The sequence below is a fragment of the Camelus dromedarius genome, chromosome 5 (assembly GCF_036321535.1).
Source record: "Camelus dromedarius isolate mCamDro1 chromosome 5, mCamDro1.pat, whole genome shotgun sequence".
Taxonomy (NCBI): Eukaryota; Metazoa; Chordata; class Mammalia; order Artiodactyla; family Camelidae; genus Camelus; species Camelus dromedarius.
The window spans coordinates 20,269,294-20,285,810 of record NC_087440.1 but is presented as its reverse complement, the minus strand read 5'-3'; the positions used below and the strand labels follow the sequence as shown (position 1 = coordinate 20,285,810).

Genomic DNA, 16,517 nt, shown 5'->3' with positions numbered 1-16,517 from the left:
TCTGTGTTATTTCTAATGGTGGGGTGAGGAGGAATTAGCCTCCAGGAAAGGAAAAGAGGCAGTAGGGTTATTTATGATGGAAAGAGACTCCAGATATGGCATGACAGGAATGCTGATTCTCAGGTGGAAAGCATTAGCATTTTCCCCATAGTCCTCATCAGCTTCCCGAGGATAATTAGAAAGCACTTCCAGTTGCACTTTATTCATTATTACTTAAAATGTCTTTCCCAACAATCTCTAACTGTAGAGACAGGCTCATAGCAGGTTGCCAAGGAAGCAGATGGTCAATGCCAGGGTCCAGGAGGGTTGTGACGAGTCCTGGAGACTCCAGGCTCTGCTTCGACCTATGATGAGACAGAGAATGGAAGGAATATCACAACCCTGCTCCCCGGGTTGTTACTTGGAGACTATCTGCCTGTAGATCCCTTCACTCCAGAGATCTCTGAAGGCGTCTATGAGCCAGCCAGTACCATGTTAGGGTTCAGATTCTGAGTCACAGTTGGAGCATCAAGTTGTGCAGTTGAGAACTCACCCTGCTGTCCTGGGCTCTCCTTCCCCTCATACTGGGCCCATGCAACTGCTCGTCGCTGCTCAGAACTCAGAAAGGCCATTTGCTCAGGAGTGACAGCCACAGCCTGAACACTGGTGAGACTAGATAGCTGAGTGGGGCCGAACACCACCTGGGGATAGAAGCAGGAATCACTACCTCAACTGTAGCCCTCTTTGGGCCCTGGCTACCTTGCGGTCACCCCAGACCCCAGTCCATCAATACTTACAGCAAATTTAGGAGCAGGAATGACAGAAATGGCCAGAGGGGTAAGGCCCTGGATCTGTTCCCGCAGCAGTGCTGAAAGAGCCAGGTCCGGGATTCCAGCTGTTGAAGCAAGTGGGATGGGCATCCAAATGTATCTCATACTGGCCTTCTCCTCCAGCTACTCCCAAAGTGCCCTCCTGTAGACCTTCCCCATCACAACTCCAACTTCTTACCTCAACACCTTCTCAGACTCCCACCTGAAGAATTCCAGAGCGGGTCCTCCACCCAGTCCACCCAAGGTATGGAAACCAACCCCTGACAACCAGCACCTGCAATGGCCCAGTCTCCCTACCTGCTATAGTGCCAATTTCAGTGAAGATCTCAGGCCCCCAGTTACTGACTGGGCCAAAACCACCAGGCAGCACAAGGAGCTGGGCCAGAACCTCCAGTTGCTCCTCGGAACACTGGAGATGCAGGTGGCCCAGGAAGAGAGCTGCTTGGCTGTGGAAGGGTGGAAGGAAGGAAGGATTCAGTCACAATGATAGGGTCAGTAGTCATGAGATGGTGGTCAAGATGGCTTCAAGTAAGGTCCCTTCCTCCATGGAACCACTGTTTCATGATCCTTCCCTCCCCAGTGAGCCCACCTTGACCTCAGCACCACAGCCCAGGCCCCCCTCCACAGGTGACCTAAACTCCCAACTGCTGATATGCTGCAGCTCCTCTGGCCGAAGTCCACAGAGTGTGTAACCCAGTGCAGTCAGGTGGAGGAAGTCCAGGTGGCTCACGTGCCGGCCACTCTGCCGCAGGAAACTGGAGACCACAACCCGGAGCTGGGGTGGGGGTGGAGGCCACAGGATAAGGAGAGAAGTCATGGGGAATTCATGGATGGGGAACTGATTAGGGAAGGGACAAGTGCTCCTGGATTAAATTCTTTTGTTATTAAGACCTGAAGATGCAATAGCCATGGGGAAGGTTGAGGATCCAAAAAAGATGACAGAAAAAGAAGAGGCCAAAAGGAAAGAGGCAGGAGGAAGTATTAAGTGGCCAGGGCCTCAGAGTGAATAAATCACAGACTTCCTAAGGCTACGAGTATGGGGCATTAAGAAAAGATAGAAGGAAAGGCCAGGCAGGATCATAGGGAAAAAAATAATTCCTTGGGCTTTAGATGACCTAGAGGCGTGAATCTGTGGGATGGATGTTTGGAAGGTGGTAGAGAGGAGGAAAGACGTCACCTGGACGGAGCTCCAGCCATCTATTTGGCCAAGGGTGCTCAGCACTCCCCAGTCCACCAGGGTCAGCTCCTGTAGTTCCCGCTCTCCTAGACCTATTAAGAGCCGACCCAGCTGCAGGATCTGCTCAGGACGGAATCCCCGGGGGGGACCCCACAACTAGAGAAAGAGAGGAACAATGTGAATGGAAAAAGCACTGGACTAGGAGTCAGAATGCAGGCTCTTTGTCTTGCCTCTGACCTTAACTATGTAATTACAAGCAAAACACTTGCCTTCTCTGGGTCTTTAGTTTCTTCAACTATAAAATGAGAGGGCTCGATTAAGGTTCCTTTGACTAAGGTGTTATTGAAAGACTCTAGAGTCTCAGGAAGAGTAGCAGACTCTAGCCAGACTCACTGGGGTGACTGTTAAGATACAGATGCCCAGACCCATCTTCAGATATTTTTCTTCAGTGAGTGTAGCATGGGATTCTCATATCAGCATTTTAAAAACCTGCTCCCCAGATGATTTCGATATACACTAAAGCTTGGTAACCACTTCTCTAGTCCCTTTACCCATTGCACCTGCTTCCTTTCCTCAATATTCATCCTCTCTGACTTCTACTCAAGATCCAGACCCTCTAATTCTCCTGTATCCCATTTCCCCCACCTCTTACCCTGCTATCCACTCCCTTGTGTCCCAACCCATACCCAACCAGCTTCCTCATGTTTTTCTGCTTCCAACTCCAACTGGTCTCTCCCTCACTAACCTGTTTTGCCTTGCGCATCGCTGCCCGTAATTCCTCAGGCCCAAGTCCTGGGTCTCCTGCAAACAGTGCTAGGCAGTCCTCAAAATCCGAGAGCTCCATCTCTGCAATCTGGGTTGCAGCCCAGGCTGCTGGGAATGTTCCCCGTACATCTGCACAATTTGGCACAGGTTCTGAAGGGGGAAGGCAGGTCCAGGGGTCAATGCAGTGCTGAAGTATGCCCAGAGAGATATCTATAGATGGAATGACCCCTGCAACCTTTGGAGGACTGGGCAACAGGGGCAGTATGGGTCAAGGGATTACCATAGTGTGATATTTATAGAACTCAACAAATATTAGAACAAGTGGCTGGAGAGAACAAGCCCCTCGCTGTATGGATGGAAGACAGAGGGGGTTCCTCAGGTATTGAATGGCAAATCTAGATTAGAACCCAGGTCCCTAGCCCCACAGTATCTCCTTCCTATATCCTATCCTAAGCATCTTCCCAGCAGAGAGCTCCACACATAGCCAAGCCAGAGCTGAGTCAGCTGTTAGCAGGGATAAGAGAGCAGGGAAATGGAAGTCCTGAGCTAAAAATGTAATCAGTTATAAATTCCCAGGACTATAGAACCCTAGAATTAGAAGAGACCTTGAATATCATCCATCTCAACTCTGTGCTTTATAGATTAGAAAACCCAAGCCCAGAGAGAAATTGCACAGGTCTGCTCAAAGGGCACAAATCTGACTGCATTGCTGGATACCCTTCCTGTTCACCCTGTGAGACGTACAAGCAGGCAGGTAGTTTCACCTGGGAGATCCTCCACAGCGGGCCGCACAACCCCAGCTACCAGGGCTGCTTTCTTGGGAGTGAGTTGTGGCCCTCTACACAGCTGTCCAGCTCTGCTCTGCTCCCAGCTCTGCTGCTTCTCCAGGAGCCGCTCCAGGGTCTCTGGGCCCAAGGCCTCCTGGGTGAGAAGGTAGAGGAAGGGTTGGGAGACCCAGGCAGGTCAGGGCCAACTGCTAAAGCTGTCATTCCAAAGTCCCGTCTCTTTTTCGCAGTCTCCCCCAGACTCAGGCTTCACACTCTTTGCCCTCAACCTCCTCGGCCTTTGCTCCCCAAAACAGCTCACCAGTCCCCTCTCTGCTCTTACTCCCTCCCTTATTCCTTCACCTCACCCTGGGGATCAAGGAAATAGCCTCAGTAGACAGAGTGAATACTAAGCGTCCCGCTTGCTCTACTTCATCCTGGCTCCACAGCTCTGGTTTCCTGAGGGACAGAAAGAAGGTCAGGGGCTGGGATGCTGAGGCAACTGTGAGGAAAAGGATGGGGGGAAAAGAGGACACATGGGGACTGGGGACTCGAGGCTCCAAAGACCTCAAGCATATTGAATGGGCTGCCACTGATGAGAGTGTTTGAGGGGGTGGGTGTAGGCTGAGTTGGAATCTGAAGTTCCCTGAGGGCCATACCCAAGAATGGGCTCCTGCAGCAGCAGCCGTCCCAGCTCTGTGGCAAACAGCTCTCCTAGGCAGAAGCCCTGCAGCTGACTGAGATGGGCCAGCAGGATCTGCAGGGGGATCCGTCGTGTACTCTCCATCCCCAGGAATCCAACCAAGGGGCCCAAAGTCTCCAGCACTTCCCTCGAGACTGTTGTCTCCTCTGGAGCCTAGAGAAAGGCATCAGGCCTTGGAACAGTGCCAGTGCATCTTGACTCTGACAACCAGACTTTGATCAAGACACCAAGATCTTTGACCTTGCCTTCATCTGGCTCCCAACTCAAGACCCTATGAAGTTCATTGCCATTGTTCAGTTTTCTATGTTTGTTTTTTCTTTGTATTGTTTCTTTTTATATTTTTTCTTCTTTTTCTTTCTACCATTGTTCACTTTTCCAAACAGGAGCAGGCAGAAAGATTGGGAGGCAGAATCCAAGGAATTTCTTACACTCCAAGGGATATGGATAAGAAACATGAAGCAGACAATGAAGGAATAGAACCAGAGATAGATCTAGGGGATAGGGCCTTGGAGATAAAAAACCTGTTTGGCAACAAAAGTGTAGGTTTGGGCCTAGAAGATAGAGAGCGTTGTCTGAGGGGTAAGGGTTGGCCAGGCCACAGTCCTGAGTCTAGTAGGGTGGACCCTTACCAAGCTCTGTAGTGCCCTCTCTGCCAGAGCGGCCCGGTGGGGTGGGGTCAGTGCCAGCAGCTGCTCTGGTGCTCCTCGTACCAGCTCCACCACCAACATGATGGATTCATTGGACAGTCTGTCCATCAACTGGACCCTATAGCAATTGGACAACAGGGGTACCTGGAACTGAGCCAAGTTGAGAAGGGACCACAGAATGCCACATTCCCCAGACAGGAGGTTACACCAGATCAAACCCTGTGGCCCTGGACAGGAACTGATATTAAATAGCCCCAGGTCCCATTCCCATCACAGTGCTTGAAGGGAGAGAACACGGGGAGTGACATATTTCCAGTCTCCTGAGAAGAGATGATAAACAATCCTACATCATCTAATGGAGTCAAAACCCCCAAATATATATACTTTTAATGGAGGTACTGGGGATAGAACCCAAGCCTCGTGTATGCTAACCATGTGCTCTACCACTGAGCTACACCCAAACCCCAAAAGCCCCAAATATTACGTATCATTAAATTTTTCCTCATTTGATACATTAAAAGACTGAAGCTCACAGAGATCAAATGTTGGGGTCTTACTCCCAATTCCTGTTGTCCACAGAACCACCCTTCCTCTGCTCATAGTGAGAAGGAGCCCCCTCACTTGTAAAGCACTGTACAATTTACAAAGCTCTTCTAGATGTTACCTCATTTGACCCTCCTAACAAAACCTGGGGTTAAGAGAGGTATTTTTCTCATCCCTCTTTCACAAATGAGGATCTTGGGTCTTCCAATTATTGTTCCAGGATCTTTCACCTCATTCAGGCCTTTGGGATTCTAAATTATCTCCAAAAATCAATATATTTGAGAATTGAGAAAGAACCAACAGATTTGAATGGCATTTAAAAAAAAAAAAAGGCTCTTTTGCCAAAAAAATCAGCAGTGACGTCCTGTACTCTGTCGAGGGTTGCCAATTCTGGAAATGGGCCAAGTAGTACAAGAGCCAAAATCTGTGGAAAAGCCTATAAAAATGTAAGGATGGAGTTACCTCATCCCCAGGAAGACTGACACCAGCCTTTTCCTACTCTGATTTACAGTTCGGTTGGCAATGGGGTGGGGATGGGGGTAAAATGGAAAAAGAAGCCTATGAGTGAGATACAAACTCCTAGAATCTCTAGTTTAGGAGGAGCTTTAGGTTCATGTAGTGTTCCCACCCCTCACCCATCCCTGAATCTGCTCTACAACATTCCTGCCACGGGGCCATCCAGATTGGGCTTGAATAGCTCCAATGGCCTGAACTTACTACCACAATTTCCCTTATACTGTGTAAAAGTCTGATTTTCATTCACTAGTAGTACTTGTAATGCTCAATAGGGCCATTCAGAAACTAATGATCTATTTCTCTATTTGATAGCCCCTGAGGTTTTCAAAGACATTTATCACATGTTTTGTACATTTTCTCTATATCTATTTCTCTGAACATACTGAGAGCACAGTGCCCTAAGCAGACTACAATCCTCTGGGGCAGAACCAAACATTACCTCCCTCATTTCAGCTCTTCTATCTCTATTAATGTGGCCTAGGTTCTGTTAAGATTGCTTGGCAGGCCATGTCACAGTGTTGCCACCCTCAGCTGTCCCATGCTGGGGACATGTTTGGGGAGCTAGTCAATACATAAAACAACTTTGAATAGAATCCTCTGCTTTGGGCTGTAACTGATGTCAGGGAACCTCCAGACAGATAAACACCACCACCTCTAAGACATTTCCTAAGGGTAGATCTTCTGCCGCAGGTTGAGACTTCTGAGAGTCCAGTATCTCCAGTCATAGCCTTACGGTAAGTCCAGGAGGAGCTGGGTGTCCAGCCCACTCAGTTCTGGCCCCAGGGTCGCCAGCTCTGGCTCTGGCATCGTCATCCTCCGCTGAAGCTCAGCCCAGATACAGGTCCTCTGTGGGACAGGATTGGGAAGCAGGTTCAAAACAGAGCTGAGCATGGAGGCTGGGTTCCCTACTCAGGGTCCCTGCCTCCCTGCTCTGACTAACGCCCAAGCACCCCTCTCACCAGGCTCCCTCGAACCCCAGTGGGCAGTTGATAGATCAGGTGCACTACTTCAAGGAATTCTGCCATCGAGTTGATCTGCTGTAGAAACTCACAGGACATGCCCCCCGCCAGAGTGCCCAGAGCCCTGTAGGTATGTGAGTGGGTAGATGTTCAGTCAACACATGCCACAGCCTGTCTCCTCCTTCATATCAACACTCTCAACACAAGTACAGATGTTCATTGATGGTAATTTATGGCTTGAGAAATGTTTTTCCGTAGATACTCTCATTGGCTTCCCACAACATCATCACTGTTTATTAGAGAAGGAAAACAAAGATTTATAGAGGGCAAGTGACATTCCCAACATCATTCTACCAGAAATGTGGGAAACAGACTAAAGCCAAGTCTTCAGAGTCTGAAGCCCATGGCTGTATTACTATGGGTGGAGGTAAGGCGATGCTTTCTTACTCCTGTTTATTTCTGCCTGGTCAGTGGCTCTGATGTTACTTTGAATTAAACTAATAACAGCAAATGTCTATTAGAAACTACACTGGGTCAGGTACTGTGTTAAGTATCTTATTACACTTCATCTCATTTTCTCTTCACAACTAACCTATGAGGTAGGTACCATTTTAATCCTTATTCTACAGACAGAAAAAACTGAAGCTTAGAGAGGTTTAAATGACTTGCCCAAGATCACAAATAGGTGACAGGGCTAGGACCTGAACCCAGATCTTCTGAATCCCATAGATCCAGTCAGGCTAGATGCTATGGAAGGGCAGGAGGGTCGGGGAGGAGAAGCCAGGAGACCCACAGGCTGGGGCTCTGTGTCATTCATCCTCATAACCTCCTGCATATCACATGGTGCCCGGCACATGGTAAAGGCTCAAAAAATGTTAGTTAAATTAAACTCACAGCTCAACATAGGTTACTCACTGCAGATTCCTGAGGGTCAGGTTAGTGGGCACCTGCATCTTCTTCCAGAGAAACTGTGCCTACAAGAGAAAGAAAGAGGAGCCGCTTCCCAGGAGAGATACTGCCCAAGGACCCAAAATGCCTTGGACCCAATCCTGCCTCTCCATCCTGTGAGTCCCACCAGCCTCCTACTCTCCCAAGTGCCTACTCCTCTCTGAGAGAGATGGAGACAGAGAAAAAGAAAGAGACAGAGGGATAGGGAGGCGGGAGAAAGAGCAGAGGAAGTCACATCATAGGGGATGCTAGGGATAAAGTGCCCAATACAGGGCTGAGGGATGGGTAAAGGGGGTGGAAAATATCGAGAGAAGGACATTCTGGGGTAGTGGGGAGAATTACTTGCTGCTCAGACCAGGGCAGCTCCCGGTAGCGCCTTCGATCAGCCAGGAGAGCAGCTGAGTCCAGCTGTAGCAACTTTAGTGGAAGCAGAGGAAGCAGGCAGTCTGGCCAGGTGGTGGGGATGGGCTGCTGGTGGGGATCACGGTGTAGTGATAGGTGAAGGGGTCTGGACGCAAGCCTCAGAGAAGAAGGGGAACCAGAGGGGCAAGAAGGGACCAAAACTAGAAGGGCATGTGCCACTATAGCAGGGCACACCTGCAAGCCTCACATTAAAGGCAACTGTGGTCACGTATCACTGCTATTTAGGCACCTGATGAATTAAATTTTCTTAGTCTCTCTGAGGTTTGGTTTCTTTATCTGAAAGGAGGGTGATTGGCTTGGAAGATTTCTCAGACCTCTGTCGCTTTGATGTTCAAGGAGGTCATGCTGCCCTGCATCTGGACCTGGGGAGAGCTTTGTGGCCACAGAGCTAAACTGGACTCTCAGGAAAACTGCAAGGGGAGTTTGTGAAGCAGCATCAGCCATATGAGACCATCCTGGGACATGGAGAGGAGCTTAGTCTGGATAAACCACACGTACCTGACCAGGGATACACACAGCTGCACCGGCACCTGTTGTACCCATGTTTTTAACTCCATCTTTCACCTGCATGAGAATTGGCTGTGTGTGTGTGTGTGTGTGTGCGTGTGTGCGTGTGTGCGCGCGCGTGTTATTGGGTGTGTATTTAAAAAAATGGGGAGGTTTGGGAGGCCTTCCCTGGCCACGGGGAGGATGCCCTCTTCCCAACCAGAGCTCGCATCCCTCATTGTCCATCCTCCCTGCTGCTCTCATACCCGAAAGGTCTGCAGCAGCGCTGCGGTCTGGCAGGCTGAGAGGCGTGACAGTTCAGGGGCCAGGCAGGAACAGGCCCCAACCAGAACTCGCCTTGGGATGGCCTGGAGTGTCTGGGAGCTGAGGCCTGGAAGCAGAAGGTGCAAGGAGCAGAGTTCCTCCAGGGACAGCTAGGGAGCAAGAGAGACAAGAGGCCTGAAGATGACGGGCCAGGTGGTAGGGAAGAGGACAATCACAGTGCAGCAAGGTAGCAGGTAGGAGAGGAGCTGGGAGGGGAGAAGGGGCAGATGCAGAAGCCAGGAAAAAGGGGGACAGAGGCCTCTGTGGGTGTTGAGAAGTTGCTGCTACTCACATCGTGCCTCGGGAGGAGCCGTCCAAGCAGTAGGACAGCCTAAGGTGGGATGGGACAGGAAACAACAGCTCTCAGGTCCTGGCAGCCAGTTCCCAAGCAGGTCCCTGGGGCCTGCCCTCCAAAACTTCCAGGACCCTCTCTACCACCCCAGTGACCAGCCTGGCTCTGGGCTCTTCTGGGGACAGAGGAAAAGGAGCCTTCATGGGGGGCAGATGGTATCCCTGAATGTAATTCTTCTGTAATTTTCTCAAGATTCCAGGGAGTGAGATAGGCCCACCTGGGCAGGTGTGACACTGGTTCCTTGCAGGGCAGGGAGCATGGCTCTAAGCTGGGGCTCTGACAGCTCCTGCAGGAAGCGGAGGCCCAGCTGAGGGAAGAGAGGGGCCCAAACTCGAAGCTCCCGGGGGCTCAGCACAGCTCCTCCAGATGAGCGCAACACCCCTAGAAGTTCATACGCTACCTGTAACCAAAGGTTTGGGTATGGAGAGAAAAGAGAGGTGAATCTTAAGCTTTCTCTCTAATCCCACATCTGGGTTTCCCAGGGCCTGGGTTATGGCTTGGAACCAAGGATAGGACAGGAGCAGACTGGGCTCAAGACATCAGAGGATATGTTGGAGATGTCATAGACCAGATGGAGTGGGGTCAGGAAGAGATGGTAATAAGAATGGCCATGGAGTAAGGCAGAGTTGGGCTGAGGGCCGGCACCACTGTGCTCAAGCTTGGTTGAGACGACTGGGCAAGTCCTCCACATAGACTCCCCCCACCCAGAGAAAGCCTGGAGTCTTGTAGATCTGTGCCAAGGGGCTCACCCGTCCTTGTGGGCTGAGAGTCCCGTTGGCCGCACATTCCAGCAGCCCCCGTTCCACTGGCCCCATTGGATCATTCAAGGGTACCAGGCTCTGCAGTTCCTCAGGGCTCAGGAAACAGGCAAGGGGCCCAAGCCTGAGGAGGGCACAAAGCTGGCCTTCATGTGGTCACTGAGGCTGGTACTCAGGCAGGGATCATGTGGGTACACAGAGCAAGCACTCTGACCACTAAACTAGGAAACACGGGCGCCATAGATAGGCCTCTCTCCTGAAGCCCCTCCCTGCTGGGGGCCACTGCCTACTCTCTTACCCCTTCCTTCCTTGGACCCTACCCATGATGGCAGCTGTACCTGCCTCTCTCCCTCTCTGGCCACGATCACTAATCCCACCACCACTCACCTGCGCACCTGCTCCTCTCCATCCTGGACACTCTGGTTCACCAGGCTGCGTAGCACATGTCGTGCATGCCCTGGCCCAAGACCTGCTGCTGGCCAGCTATCCTCCAGGGCCTGGATCTGAGATGGGGAGGGTCAGCTCATGTTGGAGTCACTGTGGGACACTTGTGGGGAGGGGTTCCCAAGGAGACATGTCACGGATGCCCAGCCCACCCAGCGGAAAACAGGTTAGTCAATAAATGATCATTCTCATACCTGGTGAGGGCTGAGCTGCAGAAAGTTCTCCAGAGGGAGATGGGGGAGCAGGGGCAGCACTGCCGAAAGCAGCTCCTGGGGCCAGGCAGGCACTTCCCCAAATAGCTCAGGGGCCAGCAGTCGCCTTGCCAGAGCTTCCTTCTGTTCAGGCCTCATTCCAGGGCTATAATCCCGGATAGCAGCCAGGCTGGGGAGAGTAAGGGGTCTTACCCCTTGGCCCTGTTCCAAAGTGCTGTCTCCCAGCTCTGTGCAGCCCTGCTGTCATGGACAGGAAGGAGACTCTCCCTAGTTTTAACAGAAGGGGCTGCTCTAGGTGAGTGGGATTGGCCTGACCCTGACAGGATCAGGAGTGTTACGGGGTCCTTACACACTGTCATTGGCCAACAGGGATGGTGGGAAGCGCATTAGGTCTGAGACAGCCAAGAAGGGGATGAGTGGTGACAGGTCAATGAAGAGCTGGGAGGTGAGGTGTGGGTACCGCTGGAGCAGCAAGGCTGTCAGGCGACCCAGGGCCTGCTCCTCAGAAGGTGGCACCTGTGGAGACACAGGAATGGAGGCCAGCTTTGGAGATGCTCACTATCCTTGTCGTCTCCCCTCTTGGGTTCCTCCTTCTTCTGGGTGAGCCTCTGCAAACCAGGCTCTGGTGTGCTGGATTCCTAGACTTCCCGTTCCACCTCTGTTCCCCTCCGTCTATGCCTACCTGCAGCTGGGCCCAGGAACGACGCATGAGCGTCAGGAAGCCCTGAGCAGCCTCCCTCTCTGCTGAAAGCACCAGCTGCTGGAGGTTTTCTGGTGGCATGTGCAGGTACGCCTGGGAGTGGGAGGTCATGGTAGTTATATGGCCTCACTGGGCAGGGGCCTCAGGCCACGTCTGTCACCCAATTCACCCACATAACCCTCCCCCCAATTTGTTACCTTCACTAGAATCTGCAGGGCCCAAACACTCTTCTCTTTCTGGAGCAGATCCCACAGCACAGGCTGGTGGGGAGACACAAGATGCAAGAAAGCTGTCTCCTCTGTGCCTCCTGCAGCTACCCCAGGCACTCAGACTCCATTTGCTAGGATGCTTGTCCTTCATCCGAAGCTAGTATGTGTGTCCCCTCCAATACTAAACTCCTTTAGGTCAGAGACCACCTATAGCCTTTCCTGTGCCAGGTCCATAGTTGGCTCAATAAGTCCTTGTAGATATGAACCAAATTGCTACATTTCTTTGGTCCCAGGAATTGAGAAAGATGGGCCTTAACATGAAGGAAGGAATCTTTACATACACTACAGAACCTAGCAAAGTACCTTACACATAACAGGCACTCAGTGAATGAATGACGGTATTCACATATTCTAGCCCTTTCACTCTACAGAGAAGAAAGTGAAGCCCAGGAAAGCCCAATTAAATTACTTGCCCAAGACCACATTAATCTGTGGCATAGTTAAACCCAGAACCCAACACTTCTGATTTGCAGTCATTCTGAACTTTTCTCCTTTCTGCTTATCTTCCTAGATTTTGCCAGCTTCCAATTCTCTCTCTCTAGGGACAGAATTAGAGTCCTCTAACTTGATCCCTTTCCTTTCTGGAGCAGAAAGGGGGAGAATCAAAGAGTGTGGAAGAACAACGAGGTAACATTTATTGTATGTTTATAGATCACGTACTAGCGCTAAGCCTACAGCATGTATTATCTGATGTAATCCTCAGCCACCCTAAAGCTGGGGCACTATTATTCTTCCACATTTATAGACTACAAAAATATTGCTCGGAGAGGTTAAAAACGTGTCCAGGGTTGATCACAGAACTAAGATGTGAACCCAAGCCTGTATGACTCCAGAGTTGTGGGCTTAAATCACTGTGCTCTACTGATGCCTCAGTAGTACATTAGAGAATCCCCTGGAGGCCCTTCCCCAGTCCAGGAGCTTTCACCTTGGCAGATTACTCACACTGAAGCAGGCCAGCAGCTCCCTCTTGCTCAAACCAGAGCTGGAGCTGGCAGTGGGGTCAAAGCCCGGTGGGGTCGGCTGCTCCTCCTGCTCCAGGTACTCCCCGACCGTCCGCAGCACGCTGCGCCGGCCCTCTGGGCGGAAGGCATCCCAGAAGGAGCAGTTGTCTGGGAGACTGGAGAGCATCAAGGCCTGACCCAGCATCCCCTGGGCCTCATCCCTTCCAGCCCCTGGACCCAGGAGGAAGGTGAGCAGGCGCAGAAGATAGTGTAGGCGTGTGGTGTGGGCAAGGGCGGGCACAGTGGACTGACAGCGTGGCAGTTGGGATAACATGCCAAGCAGGAAGGGGCCCGGGGCCAGGCAGAGTGGGGATGGTCCCAGTGGTGGCAGAGAGGGCAGAAGAGGGCCCAGTAACCCCTCCAGGAAGCAAGTATCATTGCCCCCACGACTTATCCTGCACTGGCTTGCTAGCCAAGGCCAGAAGGGCACCAGGGCCTCATACATGGTGTCATTGGCACAGACCATCATCAGGAAGCTGCCCCCGTCTGGGCAGCGTTCCCCACAAGGTCCAATGTGGCAGGGTGGGGAGGCAGTGACATCCGGGGTGGGGCCCTGGCACACATGCTGAACCCAAGCCTGATTGCTGGGGGGCACAGCCTGCAGACTTGCCTCCCCACACAGCCGTTCGGCCCACAGAGTCTCGTTCTCCAAGAAACAGCCCCAGAAGACCTCTGGGGTGAGGGGAACAGGGGGCAGGGCTTCAGGGCAGCTGGTGGGGGGTGGAAGCAGGCCAGCACAGAGCCGCTTTACCAGGCGGCGGTTGGGACCTGACAAGGTGGAAAAGGAGAGGTTGCTACAGATAGCCTCTAGGAACTGATCAGGAAACTGGTCATGGCATGCCTGTAGCCAGCTTTGGGCACCTGGTGCCCATGCGACTGTGTACCACACAGCTGTCTGGCAGACGGCAGCGGTGCTGGGAGGGGGTTGTGGGGTGGCAGGCTTGGCGTGCTGGCAGAGCAAATGGATGGAGAAGTTGGAAATGCTGTAGGGTGGTGCTAGGCCCGACTGGTTCTCGCAGAGGGCCTCCACCGAGATGGCTCGCCGTTGGCGAGGGCTGATGTGGCCTGAGGGCTGGGAAGTCCTGGGCAGAGGCACACCAGTGCTCAGGCAGTGGAGGAGGGCAGGGGGTCGGGGTGGAGATCCAGACAGAAAGCCCAGTGCCCGGACATCCCAGGAGAGGTTGTGCCGGATGCCCCTGGGTGCAGAGGGAGGAGCAGGCAGCATCTGGTCAGTTTACATTTCCTCAAGTTGAAGATTCTGGCCCTGGCCCAGAGCCCTGCAGTGGGAGTCAGGGGGTGGGGTGGCAAGCATAGGCTTTTTCAAAAGTGAGGTCCCTGGGAATATTGCTATTACTGGTTTAAATGCTGGGATTGGGGAAAAGGGAGAGAGATTAGTCCCAAAAAGGCACAAAATCACCTAGGAGCAGCCCAGTTGGAATCCCTTCTGTCCACCCGGCCCCACTCTGTCTCCTTTCTGTATATGCTTTTAGGTACCATAAACACAACCCTTAGTTGGTCTCATATCAGGAAATCTGCCAAGTTATTGAATATGTCTACCTGGGCTCTGGCACTGTTGAACCGAAATAGTAAGGGGTGGAGGAATCCAATCTTGTCCTTTCTTCCCATATCCCTTCTTTATTAGTTAACACTATGTGCCAGGCACAATTCTAAGTGGTTGACACATACAGTATCAACTCATTTAATCTCTTGCAAAAACTCTGCAATAGTCAACATTACCCATATTTTACAAGTGAGGTGTAGAATGAGACTGTAACCTGCCCAAGGTCACATGGCTAGGAAGAGGCAGAGCTGGGACACCCACCCAGATAGTCACACCCCAAAACTGCTGAACCACACCTCTCCCATCAGTTTCCTCTTTCACTCCAGAGGTGATGACTTCCCAGGCCCAATCCCTCAGGACTCCCTTCCTGTTACTTACCATAAAAGCAGCTGCTGAAGGTTGCCTAGGAGGGAAAGAGTAAGGAGGGGGACTATCCCAATCTCACTCCTTCTTGCCCTGACACAGCCCAGCCCCGGACCCGGTGGCACTCACCTCCCTGGCATTGTCCATTGACATCAGGCTCTGGTTGCCCCAGAATGGAAAAGACCTCATCCTGCAGGGAGTCAGTGACACGGAGCAGCCCCTCCTGGAAGGTAGCATAGAGGGGGGCCCCCACTGTGCGTAGCAGACCTCCCCAAAGAGCTTCCTCAGAGCCCAGCTCCCTGACTGGGATGAGCAAACTCAATAGACCCTGCAAAAGGTGGGGGACTGACTCCCTCCCTTCGAGGCCTGTGGCATTGGTGAGGTCCACACTGGGCTGCACCTGCACCAGGGCCTTCCAGCGTGTACCCTCTAACAACAGCAGCAGAGAAGGCAACCAGTCAGCTGCCAGGACACAGTCAGAGGGCCCATCACGGGTGCATGGGGGCCGGGTAGGGGTAGGGGGTCCCCCGGGAACTAAGGCTCCCAGCAGCACCTCTGCGAGTCCACCCAGCACACCTGCCTGGTGCCCCAGGAAGTCCCGGGGGGTCTGCTCCTGTCCCAGCAGTGCCAGCACATCCCCCAGCAGCCCTAGCATTGGCTCCCAGTCTGGGCTGCCTCTCAGTGTCACTAAGAAATCATGGAGCCGGAGGGCAGGGGGCTGGAGAGGCGGGGGCTCTCCCACCAGTCCCTCCCCCATTCTCCCAGGCTCAAAAGAAGAAGAAATGTTGGCCAGGAATGAAGAGAATCGTGAGTGGCTGAGGGACCCCTGGGGAGCCTGGTCCAGAGTGGAGAGCAATGACTTCAGGAGGGAGAGACCAGAGTCCAGAGACTGAGGCCCAACAGGGACCAGGGTCACTGTAAGGAGAGAAAACAGGGATCACTGAGGGGGAAAGCCTAGAACCCAGATTCAGTCCTGCCTGGAGTCCAGTCAGTGCCTAGCTGTAAAGATGAGGTGACGGGGATGGAGAGCTGCGTCTCTTTCATTAACCTACAGTAAGTCTTGGCCTCCTTTCTTAACCCTCATTTTCTCCCTTAGCTCTGGTCTTGGCCCCTCTTTATTGCCCCTTTACCTTTTCTCTAACCACTGAATTTCTGCATTCTTAAGCTTCTTTCCAGCAATCATCCCCTTCATCCCCAGCCCTGCTCACCGTTCCTCTCACCTGCACAGGACAGCAGCAGCAGCAGCAGGGGCCAGAGGCTCAGAGCCATGTTTCCAGACGAGCGCTGGTACTAGAGGTGAGTTCTGCTTATTCTCACCTTGTGTGGGATAGCCAGGTGAGGGCAGGGCACCGCAGGCAGCCCAAGTCTCCACTGACACTGTAGTGTGGTCTTTCAGGAAACAATATCTGTAACCTGACAGCAGGTTTGTCACCTGAGCCACTGAATACTTGATCCTTTGGCTCTGGAGAAGGGTGTGCCTCTGTCAGACGGACCAATGATAGGGGATCCCAGGGGGCCCTCGGAGGAACCCAAGGATATAGCTTCAGTTAGGAGCCAGGATGCAATAGTGAGAAGGAAAAGACAGGGTCAGCTAACAAGCTAACTCGTAAATCTAAGTGTAACAAGTGTCGGTTTGCTGATTCCCTGCTCATGGTTTTTGTTTTTGTTTTTGGTTTTGGTTTTTTTGCTAGCCAGCTGGATTTTCAAAGATACATATCTGGCCTTGAAATGTTGGTTTGCTGCCTCCCTGCCTCTACTTTTGTGATAATGATGCTGCTAAAGCTGTTCCATGC

General features: G+C 52.2%; 1 protein-coding gene across 1 annotated transcript; it reads right to left on the bottom strand.

The window, feature by feature from the left end:
* Positions 1–220: 220 nt before the first annotated feature.
* On the bottom strand, positions 221–16,179 carry STRC (stereocilin). The gene is given in 29 exon segments (XM_064485653.1): positions 221–344; positions 533–680; positions 777–874; positions 1,107–1,255; positions 1,442–1,584; positions 1,987–2,142; positions 2,732–2,901; positions 3,516–3,672; positions 3,884–3,974; positions 4,175–4,371; positions 4,848–4,983; positions 6,658–6,770; positions 6,884–7,007; positions 7,799–7,857; positions 8,174–8,299; positions 8,753–8,818; positions 9,007–9,174; positions 9,357–9,395; positions 9,634–9,816; positions 10,166–10,298; positions 10,562–10,677; positions 10,813–10,999; positions 11,180–11,408; positions 11,533–11,623; positions 11,728–11,790; positions 12,742–13,996; positions 14,740–14,764; positions 14,854–15,639; positions 15,945–16,179. Coding segments are annotated over 29 exon segments (5,346 nt in total). The 5' UTR covers positions 15,994–16,179; the 3' UTR covers positions 221–255.
* Between the last annotated feature and the right edge of the window lie 338 nt (positions 16,180–16,517).